This window comes from Barbus barbus (assembly GCF_936440315.1).
Source record: "Barbus barbus genome assembly, chromosome: 17".
NCBI lineage: Eukaryota > Metazoa > Chordata > Actinopteri > Cypriniformes > Cyprinidae > Barbus > Barbus barbus.
The window spans coordinates 5,374,140-5,395,954 of record NC_136745.1 but is presented as its reverse complement, the minus strand read 5'-3'; the positions used below and the strand labels follow the sequence as shown (position 1 = coordinate 5,395,954).

Below are 21,815 nucleotides of genomic sequence, written 5' to 3'. Positions count from 1 at the left end.
TAGGTTCTAGGTTATTACATGTGGGGTTTTTAGGTCTGATAATTAACACCTGAATTTAGCAGTAAGAAGTTACTCGTCATTCAGTTTTTTATATCGACTATGCATTCCGTTAGTTTCTCAATTTGGTGTGTTTCACTGGGCCGCAAAGAAATATAGAGCTGAGTATCATCAGCATAAAAGTGAAAGCTAACACCATGTCTCCTGATAATATCTCCCAAGGGTAACATGTAAAGCGTGAAAAGTAACGGCCCTAGTACTGAGCCTTGAGGTACTCCGTACTGCACTTGTGATCGATATGATACCTCTTCATTCACTGCTACAAACTGATGGCGTTCAGATCAGTACGATTTGAACCATGCTAATGCACTTCCACTAATGCCAACAAAGTGTTCTAGTCTATTTAAAAGAATGTTGTGGTCGATAGTGTCGAACGCAGTGCTAAGATCCAGTAGATCTAATAAAGAGATACAACTACGATCAGATGATAAAAGCAGGTCATTTGTAACTCTAATGAGAGCAGTCTCAGTACTATGATACGGTCTAAATCCTGACTGGAATTCCTCACAAATACTATTTTTCTCTAAGAAGGAATATAATTGCGAGGATACTACCTTTTCTACTATCTTTGACAGAAAAGGGAGATTTGAGATCGGTCTGTAATTAACTAAATCTTTGGGGTCAAGTTGTGTTTTTTTAATGAGAGGCTTAATAACAGCTAATTTTAAGGTTTTGGGGACATATCCTAATGACAATGATGAATTAATAATAGCCGAAAGAGGATCTATGACTTCTGGAAGCAGCTCTTTTAGTAGTTTAGATGGAATAGGGTCTAACATACATGTTGTTGGTTTAGATGATTTAACAAATTTATACAATTCTTCCTCTCCTATAGTAGAGAATGAGTGAAATTGTTCCTCAGGGGATCTATAGTGCTCTATCTGATGCGATATTGTTGCTGACAGCTGCATGGTTACAATTTTATCTCTGATAGTATCGATCTTGGAAGTAAAGTAGTTCATAAAGTCATTACTGCTGTGCTCTTGGGAAATGCCAACACCTGTTGATGCTTTATTTTTCGTTAATTTAGTGACTGTATTGAATAAATACCAGGGGTTATGTTTGTTTTTTTTCTAAAAGAGACGAAAAGTAATCAGATCTAGCAGTTTTTAATGCTTTTCTGTAGGATAGGGTATTTTCCCGCCAGACTATACGAAATACCTCTAATTTTGTTTTCCTCCATCAATGATCTGAGATATCATCGCTTTGCTGCAGAATTTCAACACCACTAACATCAATTCCATGTGACAGTATTAAATCTAGAGTATGATTTCGACAATGAGTAGGTCCGGAAACGTGTTGTCTAACCCCAATAGAGTTCAGAATGTCTATGAATGCTGATCCTAATGCATCTTTTTCATTATCAACATGGATATTAAAATCGCCAACAATTAAGACTTTATCTGCAGCCAGTACTAACTCAGATAGAAAATCAGCAAATTCTTTAATAAAGTCTGTGTGGTGCCCTGGTGGCCTGTATACAGTAGCCAATACAAACATCACAGGGGATTTATCACTAACACGTGTTTCTCTAGATAATGTTATACGCAGCACCATAACTTCAAAAGAGGTATACTTAAAGCCTGCCCTCCGAGAAATACTGAGAATATTGCTATAAATTGTAGCAACACCTCCCCCTTTACCTTTCGGACGTGGCTCATTTTTATAGCAGTAATCTTGGGGGGTGGACTCATTTAAAGTAATGTATTCATCTGGTTTTAACCATGTTTCTGTCAAACAGAGCAAATCTAGATTATTATCTTTGATCAAATCATTTACAAAAAGTGCTTTTGTAGAAAGGGACCTGATATTCAGTAAGCCAAGCTTTATCAATTGTTTCTCTGTATTGTAAAAAAATTGTTTTTGTTGAGCATCAATTAAATTGTTACTCTTAATTTGGTTTGGACGTTTTCTGTATTTTCTAGTTCGAGGAACAGACACAGTCTCTATAGTCTGATATCTAGGTGAAGGAGTCTCTATGTGCTGAGAATTAACTGACTTCTGTGACGTGAGGCGGCTAGCAGACGGTCGGTTTAGCCAGTCTGTCTGCTTCCTGACCTGGGCCCCAGTTACATTTACATTTACATTTATTCATTTAGCTGACGCTTTTATCCAAAGCGACTTACAATTGCTATATATGTCAGAGGTAGCACACCTCTGGAGCAGCTAGGGGTTAAGTGTCTTGCTCAGGGACACATTGGTGTCTCACAGTGGATTCGAACCCGGGTCTCTCACACCAAAGGCATGTGTCTTATCCACTGCGCCATCACCACCCAGTTAGTTAAAAACGCTTACAACTGTGCTGTCTGACAATGGTATTACATTTATTAATAGTTGAAAATGAAGAACGAAGACGTTTAATGGTAGAAAGTCTCTTGGAGGACCCTGAAGATGTGTTATATTTTGATGACAAAACACTTATAAGTAATTACAGACTGCCACACAACATATTACAGTTAGCACAGGAACTGCAACCAGCATTATAGAAACCAACACAATTGTCACGGAGCATTACTGGTTGTAGTGCAAGTGACTAATGCCTTACCTTTTTTTAGCAAAAGGCGACTTTCAAAGTGAAGTAGCTTCTCATCAGCAGTGTTGGTTGCTTGGTAACAGACCTGAGAGTGGATTGTCGAGCTTGATAATGCCATTTAAGATTTCCTAACTAGAGATAAGATACTATTTTGTAAGATAGGATAAGAATCCCAAATCAAGTTAAGATTTGCTTCTGTAATACGAATTTGCGACAAATCCTAATTTAACATATCATATCTTAAGTTAAGACCTAAGATAAGAAACTTTCTGAAATGCGCCCCCTGGACCACAAAACCTTTTAGTGGTCCAGGGGACCCTTAAGTCTTTAAGGGTCCCTTACTTAAGTCACTGGGGTATGTTTGTAGCAATAAGCATAATATAATGATTAGTAATATGCATTGCTAAGAACTTAATTTGGACAACTTTAAAAGCGATTTTCTCAATATTTTGATGTTTTCGCACCCTCAGATTCTAGATTTTCAAATAGTTGTATCTTGGCCAAATATTGTCCTACCTAACAAACCACACATCAATGTAAAGCTTATTTATTTAGCTTTCAGATGATGTATAAATCTCAATTTAGAAAAATTGATCCTTATTACTGGTTTTGTGGTCCAGGGTCAAAATTTATCAATAATAAATATAGACTGTATAAATAACAATTAAAATAAAATAATTTTAAAACAAAACAAATAAAACCCTGACTAAAACATCTTAGATATTTTATCGGTTTACTTGCACATCATGTGTCCATTAACAGGCATCACTGAATAGTAAACATTTTAATGTGTCATGAAATTATTGACATATTCATTTCAGATCTTAAATGGTTCAGCTGGCAAAAAAGTTTTGGAACATAGCATATGGTTGTGCTTCTTTTGCCGCGTGTTTCCTGAACATGTCTTCCTCCTCCATATGTCTGTTGCCTGCTCAAACTTTGGTCCCCCTCTGTGTCCCCATCGTTGAGTCCACACATCTAACGTGGCACCCTGTAGAGGTCATTTTTATCTCCCCCCTGTGAAACATAAAGCCCCCACAGCAGCCACGTGTAATTGAAGTGGTGGCCTTTAACACAGTTTTTCGCCAGCATGCAATAAGAAGCTGGCTTTTCCTCCGGCTTCCCGGCCGAGGTCGCAGCCCAGGGAATACTCTGCTCCCTCTGTATGTTTTCAGGCTCCCCTTTCACGTCCAATACATCTGGATAATTGTCATCCAGGCCCAAGTTTCTTCTATTGAGCTCTCATAAAAGTCTTTATAACCAGTGGAAGTATGTCGTCCTTTAAAAACTCCTTGAGGTTCTTGGCTCGTTAGCTTGCGAAAACAACAGCTTCTGAACATGTCCTTTTCGTAGCTTTTCAGCACTCTGATTTCCAGACTTTACTGCAACATTTCGCTCCTCAATTCGTTTACACCGAGAAGACAGGTGCTGTTTAAAACGAACATGATCTGGGTTAATTTGGAGGGACAGACCGTGCTTTGTTTCCAGTGAACCTGTGGCCGTTATATAAGGTGAGATGGAGGTTTACGCTCCTCAGAACTGACAGCTTTAAACGTTTCTGGAGTAAGTCCCATTGAGGTCTGGTTCTTTGACCAGCAATATTAATTTCCTTTCAAAGACTCATTCGACTTTGACAATTATATATCGGCCCAGTCTTTACATGGCAAAAAAAAAACATCTTAACCCTTTTTGTCTTGTTGCACAGTAAAAATATCTAAACATTTTCTAAACAATATCCATTTGCTCTCATTACTTTAAAATCATGTTTTAGGAAACTATATCTTGAACGTTTTTGTAAGCAATTTTATCACATATTTAAAATATTTTGGTAAAATCTTCATATTTTATAACATCTTACACATTTATTTTTCTGAAGTATATTTTTCTTGTTTAAAGAATGTTTAGCTGTTTCTACTGGTTTAAAAAGTAGTTAAAGTTAAGAATATTTTTTTCTTAAGATAATTCTTTCTTGAGATTATTTCTTAAGATAACATCTGATTTATAAAAATCTGCTATTGTACACTTTTATATAAATATCTTGGGATGGTTTTAAGAAGGAATAAGGATCTCGTGTTGTGTTCCTTTAATGCCAGAACAGCGCAGGGCACTTAAAGACGTTAAAGAATCTGCTGACTGGTCGACATGGCAACATTATCCGCTCAGCACCCAACACCCTACTGGCTTCTGGTCCTGAGATTCCCAGAAAAGTGTGTCTCTGTTGGGGCCGTGGCAAGAGCAGTGGCAGAACGGGAGAGCCAGCCAAACCTCTCTTTTCCCACCGCTCCAGCCCTTCATTAGATAAACCACTCACTCAATCACTGCTCTAGTTTGCGGGATCCTGGGCCATTCACAACATGTTTTTCCCCTCATCTGAAAGCCGAGTGCTTGATTGAGCTGTTTTGTACTGTATCTGTTTTTCTATCGATTCCATGTAATTATATTGAAAAAAGGCCTTGGTAACCAATCATTACATAACTATTTATTTGAAACTTCCATTTGGACATATATTCTTTTTTTTTTTTTTTTTTTTTTTTTTTTTTTTTTTTACTTTCATGTTCTGTAGAGACTTTTCCATTTTAAACTTTAAACCAAATTTAAATTTACACTGTAAGGAAAAAAATCTGTAGGAAAATGCATAGTTAATGTAATTTTTACTGACTTTTTCATCAGCCCTAAGACACAACACAATGCAATGTGTAATTTAAAATATGAGTGTTCTTGCATTAATGTACTGCTGGTGGTGCAGCCTTTATTTATTTATTTTATTGCAAAACTCCATTGTGTAAAGGTGGGTGGTTGCCAAGTTGTTGCCATATGGTTGCTAAGGTGTTATAATATTCTGGTTTAGTGTTTTTTTCCCTCTCATTTTTACTTTATTGGTACTTGCGATTAACATAATACATTGAGTTCTTGAAGCTCTTGTGCAAATATCTGATGTATATACGAGCAGCCCACTGCCTTAGGGCAGCGTTAACTGTCATGCTTTTGCAATTGGTAGCAATTGACCTATTGACAGCGGGGGAAATGGCTGCTCTTTACCTGTCTGAATAGAGTACGGTCTGTGTAAGTAGAATATTCCCATCACTTTCACTTGTCGCCCCAGGCAATGACAGAAACACAAAGACAGGCTCTTAGGTGAGACAGCAGCATAGAAATATTACCGTTATATCTGAGATATACAGTTTTCTTACGCTACATATTCACAGCGCTTGCATTCCTTCATTATTTGTCAGATGTTGTGGTTAGGATTTCCCTAAACCCCTACATTTTTACCTTCTGCAGTTAATTCTGCCTAAACCGCTTAGCGTATTAACTCCCTTCAGGCTGAGTTTTGTAGATAATTTTTAGCCTTTATTGGTGCTCTTTTTTATAAGGGGTTATTTTATCAATTAATACTACTATGGAGAACCTGCATTGTGAATGATGATTATTGCATGTATTTATATTTTCATTTCCAACAGTGGTATTTCCGTCTGGAAATGCAAATGAAGTCGCACATAATATATTCCTTGTATTTATATAAACTGCAAATGAAGGATTGTAGTTATGCAAGGAAATCAGAGAGGAGTTTTGATTTTGTTCATGCCTTAAAATTCCTGATTTGTTGCGGATCTAGTATCGCATAAATGTGGTCTTAGAAGAATACCGATGCCTTTCTTTCTTTGGTGTTTGTGTGTAACTTTGCTTAGCAATGTAAATGGATTAGCATTGATTGATTATAGTCATTGAGTTGCTGAATTCTGTTTTCGTTTTAAAATTGAACCTCATAATAAGACGCCGATGCCCTAAAGTCAAAAAGACCTTGAATGTAGGTTTGTTTTCCAAAGGAAATAGAAAAGATGAAAAGATTCCAAAAAAAAATGTTGCAATTACAGTTTTTGTTGTAACTTTCCAAACACTAGATTATAGGGTAGTTTGCGTTCTAAGTTTTTATATTCTTATGGGTCATAAACCTTCATAACAAACAATAGTCTCACTAATTAAAGAAAAACAATATGTGTATATATGTTATAGAAATATATATGACAACATATTTAAATAGGTGTTTTTGTGGTTATATGACATTTTTTTTTTTTTGTAACTACTAAAGTTTTGAACGTTGAACATCATCACGGTGGTCTTTTTGCTTGTGTAGCTGTTGGCTTTGAAAACCTCATGGTGGCAACATGTGATATCCCACAATCCCCCTCATTTCAGCTTTCCCCGAGGGAGACCCGTACTCAATCCGGCAAATGTTTTAAGAGGTTTTTCATTTCATCCGACTCTCGTTGGCTTTTTTCCGTCCTTGGCCTGCTTTAGTAAACAGAATCTGGAGCTCACTGAACAGAGCGTTCAGAAGTTAATTGCCGGTCAAATCCTTCATAAACAATCAAAAAACAATTATTATGAGAAACGGTGAGGCTGTGTTCATGTCTGTTCTAGTTGTTAAGGTTCTGTAAATGCAAGTGAAGTCACTCGATTCCATCTCAGTTGTGTCACCTTGGGAAAAATCTTAGTATGCATAGAAGGCCAACGGCAGCTGTTAGGGTCCATACCATACATCATAACTAGAGTATGTTTACATTCCTTGTTCGACATTTTCAGCCAGCCACGATCCATCCTTCAAGATGGTGAAAATCCACTGTAATTACTCCTATTTTAACACAATCAAACTCATAACATCCTTTATATTTAAAGGGATGTTCATGTATGACATTGTGTTTACAGATTGGCAGTCACAGAGTATGTTCATTAAATATTTAGAAAGGTTTGTTAACTAAATTTGCCTGTCAAACAGTACAGAAACAAATTTTAGCAAAATTCTGTCATCATCTACACACCCTCACATCATCTCAAACCCATAACTTTTGTTTTGACTTCTGATTAGAAATGAAGATATTTTATATTTATCTTTTTAGATCCATATTTAATTTTTTTGTACCTTTATTTGATGTGATCTATGTATGTGTGTTGATCAATATTTATGTTTAGCATCATATAAAGTGATTGTGTCTCTTTAGAAGAGTTTGATTAAACTTCTCAGTTAATATGTATTGCTTTTACAATGACTTTATGAACTTGATTATGTAGAGTTTTAATGTATGAACAGAAATGTAGATATATATGAAATAAATAGGAGATAACATTAAATGTAATTAGTTTTTTGTTCAAAGATGAACAAAAGTCTTACAGATTTGCATTACCTATGTAAACTAACCCTTTAATGGACTTACAATTTGCTATTATATTATTATTTATAATATATCTCTAAATTTGTCCAAACCGGCCTTTTGAGGTGACTGATTTTCTTGAAGGATATGGTTTTGCATTCCTGTGAGTGTTTTGCTTTGTTTAAGGGTCTTGTGCATAGTTACATCACATTTGTTCATCACATTAGATGTTGTGGATAGACCTTAATGTATCTGACCTACAATATTCTGTTAATTTCCACAACTTCGGAGCTGTTCGTTTTGGGGATATTCACAGTACGTTTCCGGGAGTTAGTGGTGAAAAAGAATACGATTAGCGATAAAACAGCCCCCTGTAGTAAGAGGAAGTGAAGGCAGGGTGAGGGTTATCTTACTCTATCATAACCTGCTTCCTGAAGGTGAATACATTGGCACTCGTGAACTCAGACCTGCTCAAGAAATTATAATCAAACACATTCTTGCGCTCCAAATCACATCCTGTGCTCCCTACACAAGGCCAACCAAAATATTATTATCGCAGCTTATTTCGCACCAAAGGGCCCTATCTAGCTGGCTCAAGGATAGATATCGATTCTTAAGGGAAAGCTTAGTTTACGCAAATCGCAGTGGAGAGGCTTTTTGGCAGAAGGCTGGAGTTAAAAGAGAATATATGAAGGAATGGTACTTGTGTTGGCCTCTTACAGAATCTTTTTTTTTTTTCCTGTCATTAGTCGACATTCCAGGCGTGCATGTTGGGATACCTTAAGCCAGCTAGCCGTAAAAGGGAAGGAGGGATATGGTAGACTGCAACTCACTGAAGAGTTCTCCGGTGCACAGGCGAATAAGAGGCTGGTCTCCGTATTGTATAGTGCTGCAACAGAAGGGAATGCGTTTATGTTCAATGGAGAAAACAGATTGCCTTTTAAAGGATTTGACCTGCCGTTCCCCTCATTCAGCCCACAAAATCACTCACACACCCAATATTTACACAGACGCACAGGCTTTTTTAAAGTCACTGCTGTTTAAGTGTGTATTGTTGGGCATCGGAATGCATTTATTTGTTCATACAGTGTAAATACTGTTGCCGTTTCTCTTTTCGGAGGGCTAAAAAAATGCTTTCCTGACCCTGGCTCTGACTTTTGTGATTTGTGTGGGAGCCGTTGCATTAATCACGGCCGTCTTTGAGCCAAAGGGAGAAGAATTGGAAAGCAAACCAAGCGCTGCTTGTGAAAGTTCAGGGCCTTTGTTTTCTTCCACGCACCTCTGATCTGTGAAACGTGCAGTGCTGTCAACCCGCGAGGAGGACAGGCCTCGGGACTGACCCGCGAACAGAAGGTCTGGAGCGGGAGAGCCGTAAATCTGCACAAAGTGTGGGTGTATGGTCCTCCTAAAGGAGAATGAGATTTCAATCTGTGAAACGGCTCACCAGGAAGGTTTTACTCTGATGAGAAATCCATTCGAAATGGAGCGGGAGAACAGTACTCCGGCGAGTTCCTGCCTGTGACTAATTACTTTTTCACACTTTCAAACATCATCCATCAACATGTCAGCTACCCACTGCTGTCTGTGAGACACAGTAGTGTGCTGTAGTCAGACTGACTCGATACCTGTGCCAGGGACTCCTTCACACTCCCACTGGGCACCACATCATATGAGAGCAGTGTGAAACCAGGCACGAGATTTTTCACTTGAAAAGGCCCCTTTGATTCGACATCAAAGCGTTTTGCTGTTACAGTTCATGGACAATTGATATCTATCAGCATATAAAAGATTTTAAAGAATTTTTGCATTGCTCTTTTCCATACAACAAAAGTAGATTGTGGTAGTAGATGGTGTGGAACTCCAAATAAGGACATAAAATAGTGCCTCGCAACCTTAAACGTTTGGTTTTCTGTGATGTTGCTACGTTGCCGCAAATTCTGATGATTTATCAGACAATCCTATCTAGCTCGTTAATATAGATGAGAAATGCATCTTTAAAAATTTGTTTAAAACTACATACTAGTATATAGTAAGGTTTTGTGTAGTATGCCATAATTTCCAGCAAAAGTGTCTTCATTAATTTATGGAGTTAAATTACATAATGTTTATATACTTTTAGAACTGAAAATTAAAAAAAAAAAAATTGAGGAAAGCCTTTTGTAAACCTTTTAATGGACGATAAATAATAAATATCAAAGATAAAAATACATTGCTAAAAATGTATTATTATTTTGTGAAATGCATAAAAATACTGGATGCGTTTTCCAAAAGCGTTGTTCGCTAACTATGGTCGCAAGTTCCATTGAACTTGATCGGTAAGGACCGGACTTGCAACCAGAGTTGCTTTTGGGAAACCAACCCCTGAATTTTTTAACTATCCAAGTTTATAAATGAGATTAAAGATAAGGTTAAAAATAAGATAAATTATGTTTTTTTCTTTGGGGAAACAGGGTTTGCATGGTCTTGAAAATATGTGGCGAAACTATTTAAAAAATTTTATTTTGATTTCTAGACCTGGAAAAGTCATATAAATTGGTTAAAAAGAGTAAAAACGATCAGTTCTTAAAACATCTGGAAACACCTGAAAGAAAATTATTTTATTTTAATTATGTTAGTTGGTTGTTGAACCCAGCACTAAGAGGACACTAATTCAAGCAACAGTTTTGGGACTAATGCAACCACGGACTTTCTTGCTGTGATGCAACAGTGCTACACACTGCAATCTAACTTATTTTTAAATAAACATCATGTTGAATGCATACAAAAACATTATTTATGACAAATAAATAAGACGTGCATCATTACAAAAATGTTATGTTTTGTAACAGTTGAGTAAAAAATACTTAAAACGGTAATATATTGTAACTACGATTATCTCAGCCATGTTTAAGGCCATTATAAAATTGCAGATATACGCAGAGTTGCACACCAAGGATCACTTGAGTTACTATTGCGGCAAGTTGCAACCTTAATCAGCCTTCGGTTACACCACGTCTACACCATACCCGCTAAGTTTGATCTGTTCCTCATAATAACCTGACATATGGCTTCAGACGACTTCCTAATGGTTTTTTCAGACTGTCATTCAGAGGATCTCTTTCATCAGATTGAGGATTTAATTTGTTGAGATGGATTTGGACATGATTAAGTGTTGGACAATGAGATAAAACACTCTTTCCTCTTCATTTATCCGAGTGATGGCTGCAATTACAGGCATGGTGTATTTTTTTTTTGAAAAAAGATCTAAAACGTAATATCCTTCATGCGTATGACTGCATGTGGAAATCTCTCAAATTTTTCACCACAAGATCTTCTTAAGCCCTGTTTTGTGGCAGCTAAATGGATCCAATCTGGCATTAGCCTTACGTAAACAGCTATTAGAGTGACTCACACAGCCTTGAGAGGAACGAGCACGGACAGTATTTGCAGACTCTGACCTTTTTAACCTCGGGGGAGCCACCAACTGAGGAGCATACAAACAATGCAGTCCAGTAGCAGAGTACACCAGCAAGACATGGCTGGCTGACGGGACTGAGGTTACAATTTCCCCACAGACATAAACAGTGACACTATCAATTTCCTGCATTGGGTCTTTTAACGAGAGCAAGAGGGCTGTGCGTGGGCAGGGGGAAGCCTCGCTCTGCTCAGCCAGGCCAAGACTCTTGAAAGCTTCATCTCATCTCTTGAAAAGCAAATGATTTACGTAGTTGAATGCACTGAAGCTTTCGTTTTACTTCAGTGCAACAGCCAGTATACAAGACTCCAGCATAGTGAACTGTTGAAAACGAGTGAGGATTTTTCTAATAGAAAAGCTTAAAGCAAGTGTGAAACACAAATTGTTACGGAAGTAGAGTGACACCTGATTTTGTCCATCAGGAATTGATTGGATTGTAGAAAGTATTGTTGTTTGATATTTTCTCGATCATGTGAGTGACAGGATGGGGAGGGATTGTCCATTTTGATTTCATGGTCACTTTCAAATCTCATCCAGCATAAGTGTGGGTAATCTTACAACACTTTCACACTAGAGGTTGTGATGTGCTTTTACCGTAAAGTTCAGTTGGTTTGTTTAGAGTAGTGTGTCTGAAGGTGCACCATAAAGAACCACTTGAATAAAAAAAATAGGTATGGTTTGGGTTCATGTGAACACAATCTGACAATGAACTTTTGATTTTGTGTTAAATGATCCTCTTTTACTGATCCTGTCTTTTCTTTATGCCAAAAAGGGCCCAAGTTTTCCATTGTCTGTACATTGTACCTACTGATGAAGTTGGTACCAATTCATACCTTTTCATCTTGTCGTTTTGTTTCATCATCTTGTTCTCTGTAGGTCCTCCACGTGTAGCAGAGAAGGTAGCTCACCGTCAGACCGTCAGAATTGGACGCACCATGAAACTTCAGTGTCCTGTGGAGGGCGATCCACCACCCCTCATCATGTGGAGCAAAGACGGACGAAACATTCACAGCGGTTGGATGCGCTTCAGGGTCCTTCAGCAAGCTCTCCGTATCAAAGAGGTGGAGGCAGAGGATGCTGGGACATTTATTTGTAAAGCCACCAATGGTTTTGGCAGCATCAACATTAACTACACCCTCATCGTCATTGGTAAGTTATACGAAACCTCTCAAGATAGCAGTTTATCTTGACGACAGTGGGTCGCATATACACTAATAATTGCTTGGAGAACTCCTGCCTAGTTCACAATACATGTTCTTAACCTTGTTCTAATGTTACTGAGAGTATTCTAAATGAGTGCCCACATGCTCAAGGTTAGTAACTTGCATAAAACCTACCAAAACATCTCCATATATGGGTCATTCTTCAATTGGGGTGGCAAATGAGAGGCAGAATTTGTAAAAATGCTTGTTTGTTTTTTTCTAATAAAATATATTGCTGTGCATTTAAAATTAGTTTAATATGCTATATCCATTCAAATGAAAGCTTAAGAACATTTTGATTTTTAAATAATGTCAATCAAACACTGGTGACACAGCCACTTATGTCTATGTCATTTTGAAGTAACACCACAGACGTAATTATAACACCACAGACTTTATATTGCAAGTTACTATAGGCTCTGTGGTGTTACCAGAAAAGACAGTAACACCACAGACAAAGCGTCTTCCAAATGTTTATCACCATACTGTTATTACAGCTGAGGGTGTTCATGCTTTTATGTACACACACACTTTGCAAATAAGACTCATTATTTCCTTAATTCAGTTCTTTTTAATATATTGTTTTGTAGCATCAAAGTACTGACAAGTGCACAAAAACTACAAACAACCAGAAACAGCCTAAAAAATGTTGGGTTATTTTTGTAAAAAATATTAAATAGACTATACTATCACTCACAGCCTCATTTTTAAATAAAATATGACATCTGTAGCCATGAACAGCAACTTCCTTTGTTGACTTGAGCCAACCAGAAATGGCCAAATCAAAATGAGCAGAAGGATACTTAATCCACAGCTCTCTGATCATTTTGGGATTTCGATGGCCTTTTCTCAGACCTGTCGTCCAGTAGTTGGACCTTTGTTCTACTGTGTGTAAAGTTTAGAGGGCTGAATGTGCGCGCTGGCCGCTCGCCAAGTTAATCAGGGCCTAATTTGGCCGCGTTCCAAATAGTGATCCATCTACTTGCATGAGGAGGGGCTCTGGGCCAGTCTTGTGATCTCACCAGCCCCCTTACAGACTTGGACATGAACCCTGCTCCCCGTACATTCATCAGAGATGGTACACCGACAAAACGACAAGCCACTGCCATAACTTCTAAATGCCCAGCAGTGTTCACATCTGCCTTCTGCGTGTAGTCACCTTAAACTTCAAGGATGGTAATGTTAACCAGTGGGGTAATTTGGGACTGCAAAAGCATCCATCTAAAGCAATGCCAAGTCTAAATGGAGGCCCTTGTGGAGTGCCTCTTTCAGGGCGAGTTTTATATTAGCTGGACTAAGTTAATGATCCTTTTATTTGCCTCTCAGATGAGCCCTACTGTATGTAATGCAAGACAATGGAGCTAAATTACAGGAATTGAGAACCTCCCCAGCGGTGAATGGACTGTTTGTTTTGTAGCATACAGTGGGTCATTAGTGATCCTGACCCCTGCATGTGCATCTCTTTGACTCTAAAGCAGGTTTACTGTATGCACTCTAAGACTTAGAGTGCATACAGTAAACCTGCTTTCTGTTGAAGCGTGTGTATCCCAGTCTCCCTACTGATAACTGAGAGTAGAAAATCATTTTCCTTTGCCCTGTTAATTATTGTATTTCCTGTTGAAGGACAATGTATAATGTTTGTCAGAGTGGATGTGCTAATTTATAATCTCCGATTTAATATCTGAATGATATATACAAACAAAGTAAAGCTGATTCTAAATCAGCCTTTTCACTTCTGCACAACAAAATGACAACATCTACAGTAATTCTTTGTCAGTCTTGTCAATGAAAGTAAAATCCACTTTGGGCATTCATATGATTTAATGGAAAATGCAACCAAGCACATATCCATGTTTTGGATATTGTCACTCTATGTATGTAACAAATCAAATACAATAAATCCTTTTTTTATGCAAAATGCACACACAGTCTCACGGCAAGATGCCAATACCATCTAATAATAAACCCATCGGATTCTGCCCCACAATTTGGGACAGCATAAAATAAAATAAAACAAAATAAAATTCCACAATTTACACTTGGTCTCACTGACTGCAAGATTTATAATACCATGAATGCTTAAAAGAGCTAAGAAATGTCAAATTCACACTCAGTTTCACTGCGAATGCCAAATTCTTTACCGAGTAGGTTAATGGAGTTGTCATGAAATCGTAGCTGTTTTAGAATATTCAAGGAAATAATGATAAATAAATATACTGCATGAAATCTACCCATTCCCTCCCACACTCTAGTTGAAAATCAAGACTAAACATCATGAAGCATGCGAGGAGAATTGAAGCAGGCAATGTGAGAATAAGAAAACAAGCGTGTATAAAAAGTCTTCTCATAATTAAGCATGAATGAGAAGTTGCTTTGCAGCTGAAGGAAATAAGCGAACCCCTGAACTTTGGGTGGGTAGGGAGGGGGGCAGCAGGGGCAGCTGCCAAGATGACCTCAGTTGAGCAGCTGCACCCACTGTGCTGGGACGCCCAAGATGTGCCAGGACGGCTTTGATGCACCGCAACCGTCTCCGCCATGCTGTTTAGTCAGGGCCCTTGAACTTGGACTTGTTTGTTAATCCCTCTGCTGGCACATCCCACCTTCAACGTAATTCAAGCCGCGCCAGTGGAGGCCGAGGTGTAGTTTGATAGGTGTTAGCTACGTTGTTTTGTAGTGTTTTGGAAAGCCTAGATTTTCTTTTATAGTGTGCGAATACAGATATTAAAATATCGAAAAAAAGTCTTTGTCATGATTCTAAGAAATTTCGACACCAAAATGTTTTACTGATTTCTCTGGGCTGGTATTGTATTTAGATTTTTATATTCGTAGATGTCAGATTGTTACATGATTTGCTTTGGCTTTTAAAGATAATTCCTCTAGTGCAATCCTTTTATAGGATGTCATAACATCTGCGTTATGCTCTTTATATGGCGATCCACACAGTAAAATACATTCCTGTTTCCTTCTGTGGAGTAATGAACTTTAAATGTGGGGATTTTAAGCGATGTATTCATTTCTCAAGATGTGGTTATAATAATTAGTCCAGACCATCTGAACTTTTTTGTATTTTATATTTGCACGCTTGGATTCAGTGATGAATATTGACACATTTTTCTTATTATGGCTGCCTTTTTACACTGTCTCATACTGTGTTTCATTTGTCTAAATATTTTCACAGTTTTCATTTCCATGTTGTTATACTTCATGGCAACAGAGCACGTTTCTACACAGAAGCCAAATTGTGCATTATACCATGAGCTGTAAGGATATAATGCTTTGTCTCCTTTTTTACTTCAACAACAGCTCACAAGGCAATTTCTGAAACCACTAATTCATCCTCCGCTTCCAGATCTTGTTCTGTTAGTTATTGGATCTAAACCTTAAAAACACTCAAGTGGCATGTGTACGCAAAGCATGTTAAATTAAGACAGATCTAAGATCAGGTGCTCCCATGTGTACACATTTCCACTTAGCGTCAAATCTTAAACTTTTGCAGTTGGAGCTGTGGTGTAGTGGTTACATGTTGAATCACAGTGCTCATGCGGTTAAATTCAGTAGCAACTTTTCTTATCTTTTTTCTTTTGAAAAGACAAAAGACCCGAACCCACGACCTTCGGGTTACAAGTCCAACTCTCTACCCATTAGGCCATGACTGCCCCAAATGTAGAATATGGTCATGTAGAATATGTGCTTTTTTAGTATTAATAAACAGGCAATATGTAAATAATAGGCATGCTAAAAAGCAACTAGTTAATAGTGAGAATTGGTCCCTATACTAAAGTGTTACCAAAGTTAGTATTAAATTATTTTACTATGCAGTTGTTAAGGTTTACAATCATTTTAAAGATATTTGTTTTGAGGTATCGTTCATGTCTGCAGCACATGCGGTGCAGGACGGGTTACAAACCAAATGCAATCACAAAGACCATTGTGTTGCTATTCCAAATCTAACATCTCAGCCCTTGTATCCTAACATCAGGTCCAGTCATCAGTTATCTGGGCTCTTTTGCGTAGTGGAACAGCATGTGTAGTCTCTTTCTGTCCTGTGTGGCTCTGTGATCAAATGTCCCTGTGAAGACAGGAGACCTGTGTTGATAGGACTCATTAGTGGCTTTACCCTTCCGCAAACCAGATGGGAAAGACATTACTGTCCATTTATCATGGGCCGCTCTGGCTTTAAGCTGCTCTCTCTTCTTACAGACTCCAAGCATGTTCCCAGTCCGCTGGGTCTGCCATGTTTCTTTTTACTCCCTGGATGCCTACTCCTACTTATTCACTGCCATCTCCTCTCCTTATTTATTAGCTTTTTTTGTTAACATGTATTCTTGCACCAGATGCGTCATTGGCAGAGATAATAATAAGAAAGGTGGCTCATAGATTGTCCAGCGGAAGCAAGGAGTGATGGAAAGGGAAAAGGAACGATTGGAAGAACAGATTTCATATTTTGTTTCAGTTCTCTGTGCCCAATTGTTGTGTTTGTTGGCCCTCACCTGCATAAACTGACTATCGCAAGAAAAACAAAATGATCAAGATTAGATTTACCGTCTGTTTTAAATGACAGTGCCGACATGATTGTGGAATTGAGACATGTAGGAAGCTGCTGGGAAGTGCTTGGTGATTTATAGCGATTTGTGGAGTTTGCTCGGGCCCTAGAAGCTGCCGTTCAGCCAACATCTGGCAATGATCGCGGTGCAGGAAAACTGGAGCTTGAGATATCTACTGATCTCTACGCAGGGTTTCCCTCTGGACTTCAAGAGGCCCTAGCATTGGTTGTGTGAAACTATCATTATTAACACTCATGTCTTTGTTCAACTTTGTCTGCACTCTACGCTTAACGTGTTGGTTTTAAATTAAATTTAGTTGTTAAAAGTGATTGAGGATAAATGCCAATGAGTTCTGATTGTTGCTTGTTTTGTCTGCGTCGTTCCGTTGAAAGTCTGATCTGGTTATCTCAAGACTTCAGACCATAAAGCATTCTGTTGTCTGAACCACCAAAATATGGATAATTCAAATAACAGACATAAGAATAAACAAGATGGCCGTGCTGGCATTTATTTTGCAGATGTATTTTATCAGTAGAGAATAATTTTTCATGTCGCTGACGGCATGTTCATGTGGCATCATATACCTGCATCTCGGGAGGGGAGATGTTGAAAAAAGCTGCCCTATAAGTGCCATTCTTTTGCTGTTTCCCAGTAAATTCCAGAAGCTTAAAATGGTCTTTCCGAGAAGAAAAGAACAAATGATTATTCCTGGTAATTTTTGCTTTTTCTATGGTGCACATTCTGAACAGAAAAACTTTGAAAGCCACTGGAAGTATTGCTAATCTTTCAAATTCACATTTGCAACGTGCCCAACATTGTTTTGTTTAAAGATTAAAAGATATGTTTGGGGGTAAGTATGTTTTTTTTTTTTTATTAATTCATATTTTTATTCATCACCAATACATTAAATCGGTCAAGTACATTAAATTCTATTCATCAAAGATTCCTGAAAAAAAAAAAAAACTTTGCCATCACTGGTTAAATTGAAGCCAGGACTTCAATATTAAAATATGTATTTTTGTGCATTATTTCAAAGTAAATAAGATGACTTTTTAAAATAAACTGCTTTCTGTGCTGTGTTGCACTGTAATCTGTGTTCTCCATCCATAAATCATGACGGAAGTGTCAGATTCCACAGCTGTCTTGAGGATAAATTAAAGAAAACAGATCTGATACCAACCTTCATAGAGTCCATCTGAAAGAACTTATTAAATATGCAATGAAATTCAAAGATCCAGAAGGCATGTATCTGGTTTCATCAGTTTAATTGAGAAATCTGTCTCATCCTCAAACGCCCGTCTCAAAGAACATAGCTGTGTTATAGTTCTCAGCAGCAGGTATCTCCCAGATTAGATTTGTGTGACACTTCAGTAATATCTTAAGTCTCAATTACTCTACTGAAACATTTGATTTAGCGGTTTGACTGATATATGATTTTTTTTTTTTTATGGTACTGCTTCCAAATAATAGCAACGACTGAAAGTCCATCTTATAATGTGTGAATTATGGCCTAGGGATTGCTGAGAGCTTGAGAAGGAAAAGAGATACTTTCAGGAAGTGTTTTTCCATTAATTTTCTTGGTATTTCAAAATATATTTCAATAAAGAGTTGTACTGTAGGTCTTAAATCAAACCAAAGATCTCCAAAATTATATACATTACAACAAGTCAATGGAAGCAAAACAGTATTTGAATATTAAAAAAGATAAAGGATTTGTGAGGGAATGAATGAACTTCTCATCCCATAAAGCATTACTGGATTTGATGGAATCAATCTGATGTGTCTTTTTAATGATTTCTTGTTAGAGGGAGATATCATTTTTTTGTTTGTTTGTTTTGTTTAGTTTTATGCTTTAACATTCCCTGTCCCATAATTAGTTTGGCAGTGTACTACTACAGGATTTGGCATTTAAACATTATTTTCTTGTATTTTTTAAATCATACAATTCGGTTAGCTTATACAGAAGCACACACAATCACTTTACAATGTTCCAGCTCATGCTAGTTCTGGGGTTGAAATGTTATTTTTAAGATTTTGAATGGAGGTTTTACTTCCATAAGTCTGCCGTTACGGTATATAGCTGTTATTTCATGGGGGAACCAGGTGTAATCAAAATCGAGTGCTATGGAAAGATGGATCGCCCCTGCCTTCTTTCATGTGACTCCTTTACCAGGGGTTCTCAAATGTTTTTCTCATATTTCTTTGTCTGCTGAACACCTTAGGAGTCAAATTTACTCCTGTTAGTCCCCCGTGAGAAGTTGATATTTCAATAATTTAACTACACACCCTGTTCTAAACCAAAGTAGAAATTAAACTATTTTTTCTTGAACTCCACTAAGCCTGATTAGTCATGTGACCACTGGCACCATGACTCGTCCAAGTGACATGCATGGCAAAACAAGGTGGATCAAGCCCTCAGAAGAGCAGCTGGAGTGGAGTTGAAGCCGCACATTCGCTTATACGTCCCCAACGCTGTTTCCTTCAAGATGAAAAACAGGCTTTGTTGTAATGGTTCAAAGGAGAGAGAGAATGAAAAATAGTGGCTTATGAAAACAGAGGAAAGAAAAATCTGCTGTTCAAATTTCAAGTCTGTGAATTTACGACAAAGATACAGATTGAGTTACAAGTCTGTTTTTTTACAATGTGATACAAAACATCTCTTTCTTTGATCGTGGCTTATAGGATGTGTTTATCATAACCAAACAAACAATCAGAGGACGAGATTATCTTGAATTTGCCCACAAAAGAACCTTGTGTAAAACACTACATACTTATCCACAATAATTGGCTTTGCGTCAGTATTTCTTTCAAAGCGAGATAAATTTGTTGTTGAACCCTCAATTCTCTTTATAGTCACAGCCGCACCGCAAGTCAAGCAAATCCTCCTCCTTCTCACTGTTTGTGAACAATTCCTCCGGAAATAGGGCTCAGGAAATAAAGATGCCATTTTAAACATACGATTATGAAAACATGGCGCCTGTCCCGTTACAGGTGGGGGTGAGCTTGGGTTTCAAAGGCACTGGTGGAGGGAGACGCTCAAAAAACACATACAAAACCTTGAAGCAGTCAGGCCGGTTGAATGCACGAGGTCTGGAATTACATTTCACTCCCCCTGTTTATGAAAGTCCTGCAAAGGCAAGCAAGTCTAACAGGGCCTCCATCCAGCCCGCACGGGTGTTCTGCATCGCTTCACCTTCTGTGGAAGACAGACACCAGAAAGAGAAAGAAAGAGGAGGTGCATTCCGATCTGCAGGGTTGAGAATTCATGAGACGTGCCTCAGATATATGAGTCACATAAGAGAGAAGGAGTCATAGGTGAGGAATCTGAGATGAAGAGGAACCCTTGGATGAATAATAAATAATGATGAGTCAAATGAGTTTTGCAACATTTTGACACGACTTAAAAACATGCTGGATATATTGTTCTCAAATCATTAAGTACTAAATGGTGCTTCTATGATGTATTAATTCAGTAATAAAAATGCAGTGCATCAGTTACAGAAATTAATAATTGATTAAGATGACTCCATAGTACAGACTATACTGTACTATCTCACAACAGATGTGGCAAATGCAAAATTAATGTACTTTAAATGAAGAAAGTTTACACTGCCAAGATTTACTTATAGTGTTTCCTCCCAAATTGTGACTTATTATAGAATATTTGGAGAATATACCCAGAAACGTGCTCATTGCATGTTACATGTCATTAATATATAGTTAATTCTTTGACCCTGCTTATTTGAAATACACTCATTATTCCCCTATATATGATAGGGGAAGTCGTGGCCTAATGGTTAGAGAGTCGGACTCGTAATCGAAAGGTTGCGGGTTCGAGTCCCCGGTCGGCAGGGATTGTAGGTGGGGGGAGTGAATGTCCAGCGCTCTCTCCACCCTCAATACCACGACTGAGGTGCCCTTGAGCAAGGCGCCGAACCCCCAACTGCTCCCCGGGCGCTGCAGCATGGCTGCCCACTGCTCTGGGTGTGTGTTCACGGTGTGTGTGTGTGTGTGTGTGTGTGTGTGTGTGTGTGTGCATTTGTTCACTACTCACTGCTGTGTGTGTGCACTTGGATGGGTTAAACGCAGAGCACCAATTTCGAGTATGGGTCACCATACTTGACAATACGTCATGACACGACAGGCAATTTACTGTTAGTTTTATTTTTTTTAATTCAACATCTGCTTGATACTTTGCCGACATGATTTTATTTTTTTATTGATTTACATTAATTTTCTTGATTTACATTAATTTCTTATCCAAAGTTCAAATTTTAAAACTGTAAATGTAAAGCCTTTTTTTTTTTTTTTGTCAGTATTCAATATGCCAATTGTTTCTCCAGTTACATGTAAAGTATTTTTTTGGAAATAATGTTGAATCTTTCCAGAATATCTGTAGCAGATGGGACTGAATCCTGATCATACTGTAAAGAATCAGTTTGAATCATTGTCAAAACAAATATTTACATCCCAAGCACTAAATAAATAAGAACACGTGTAAGGCAAATGTTTTGGGTTGTTTAATGTTTCTCGTCGTGCTGTTTGGAATCAAGCGTCCTGTTAGAGAGCCTATTAATTTGTTGCGCTTTGTAGATCCCTCATCGCTGTAATGACCGGCTTTTTGTAACCCCCTGGAGTTATCTGGAAGCACCACTAGGAGTTGAACTGTAATGTGAGGTTTAGGCCCCAGAATACTTCATTTTTCCTTGCTTCATAAGCCGATTAGGTGTCATTTTGCTTTAATAGATTCCTCATACACCTCTCTCGCTTCTTGTGCGGTGGAGGGAAAGAAGAAAGCCTGTTCATTACATGCCACATCGGCTGGATGCTAGTCCTTTCACAGTGTGAATGGGGTTTGAGCTCTTTGTTGTTTTT

The 21,815-nt window shown here is 37.9% G+C and overlaps 1 protein-coding gene across 1 annotated transcript in view; it reads left to right on the top strand.

Moving 5' to 3' along the window:
• Nucleotides 1-21,815, top strand: part of LOC306883525 (fibroblast growth factor receptor-like 1) — a 59,340-nt gene that overhangs the window by 13,815 nt on the left and 23,710 nt on the right. Inside the window, exon 3 of the mRNA XM_079438838.1 lies at nt 12,071-12,343. Within this exon, the coding sequence (XP_079294964.1) occupies nt 12,071-12,343 (273 nt within the window). The remainder of the gene's footprint in view (nt 1-12,070; nt 12,344-21,815) is intronic.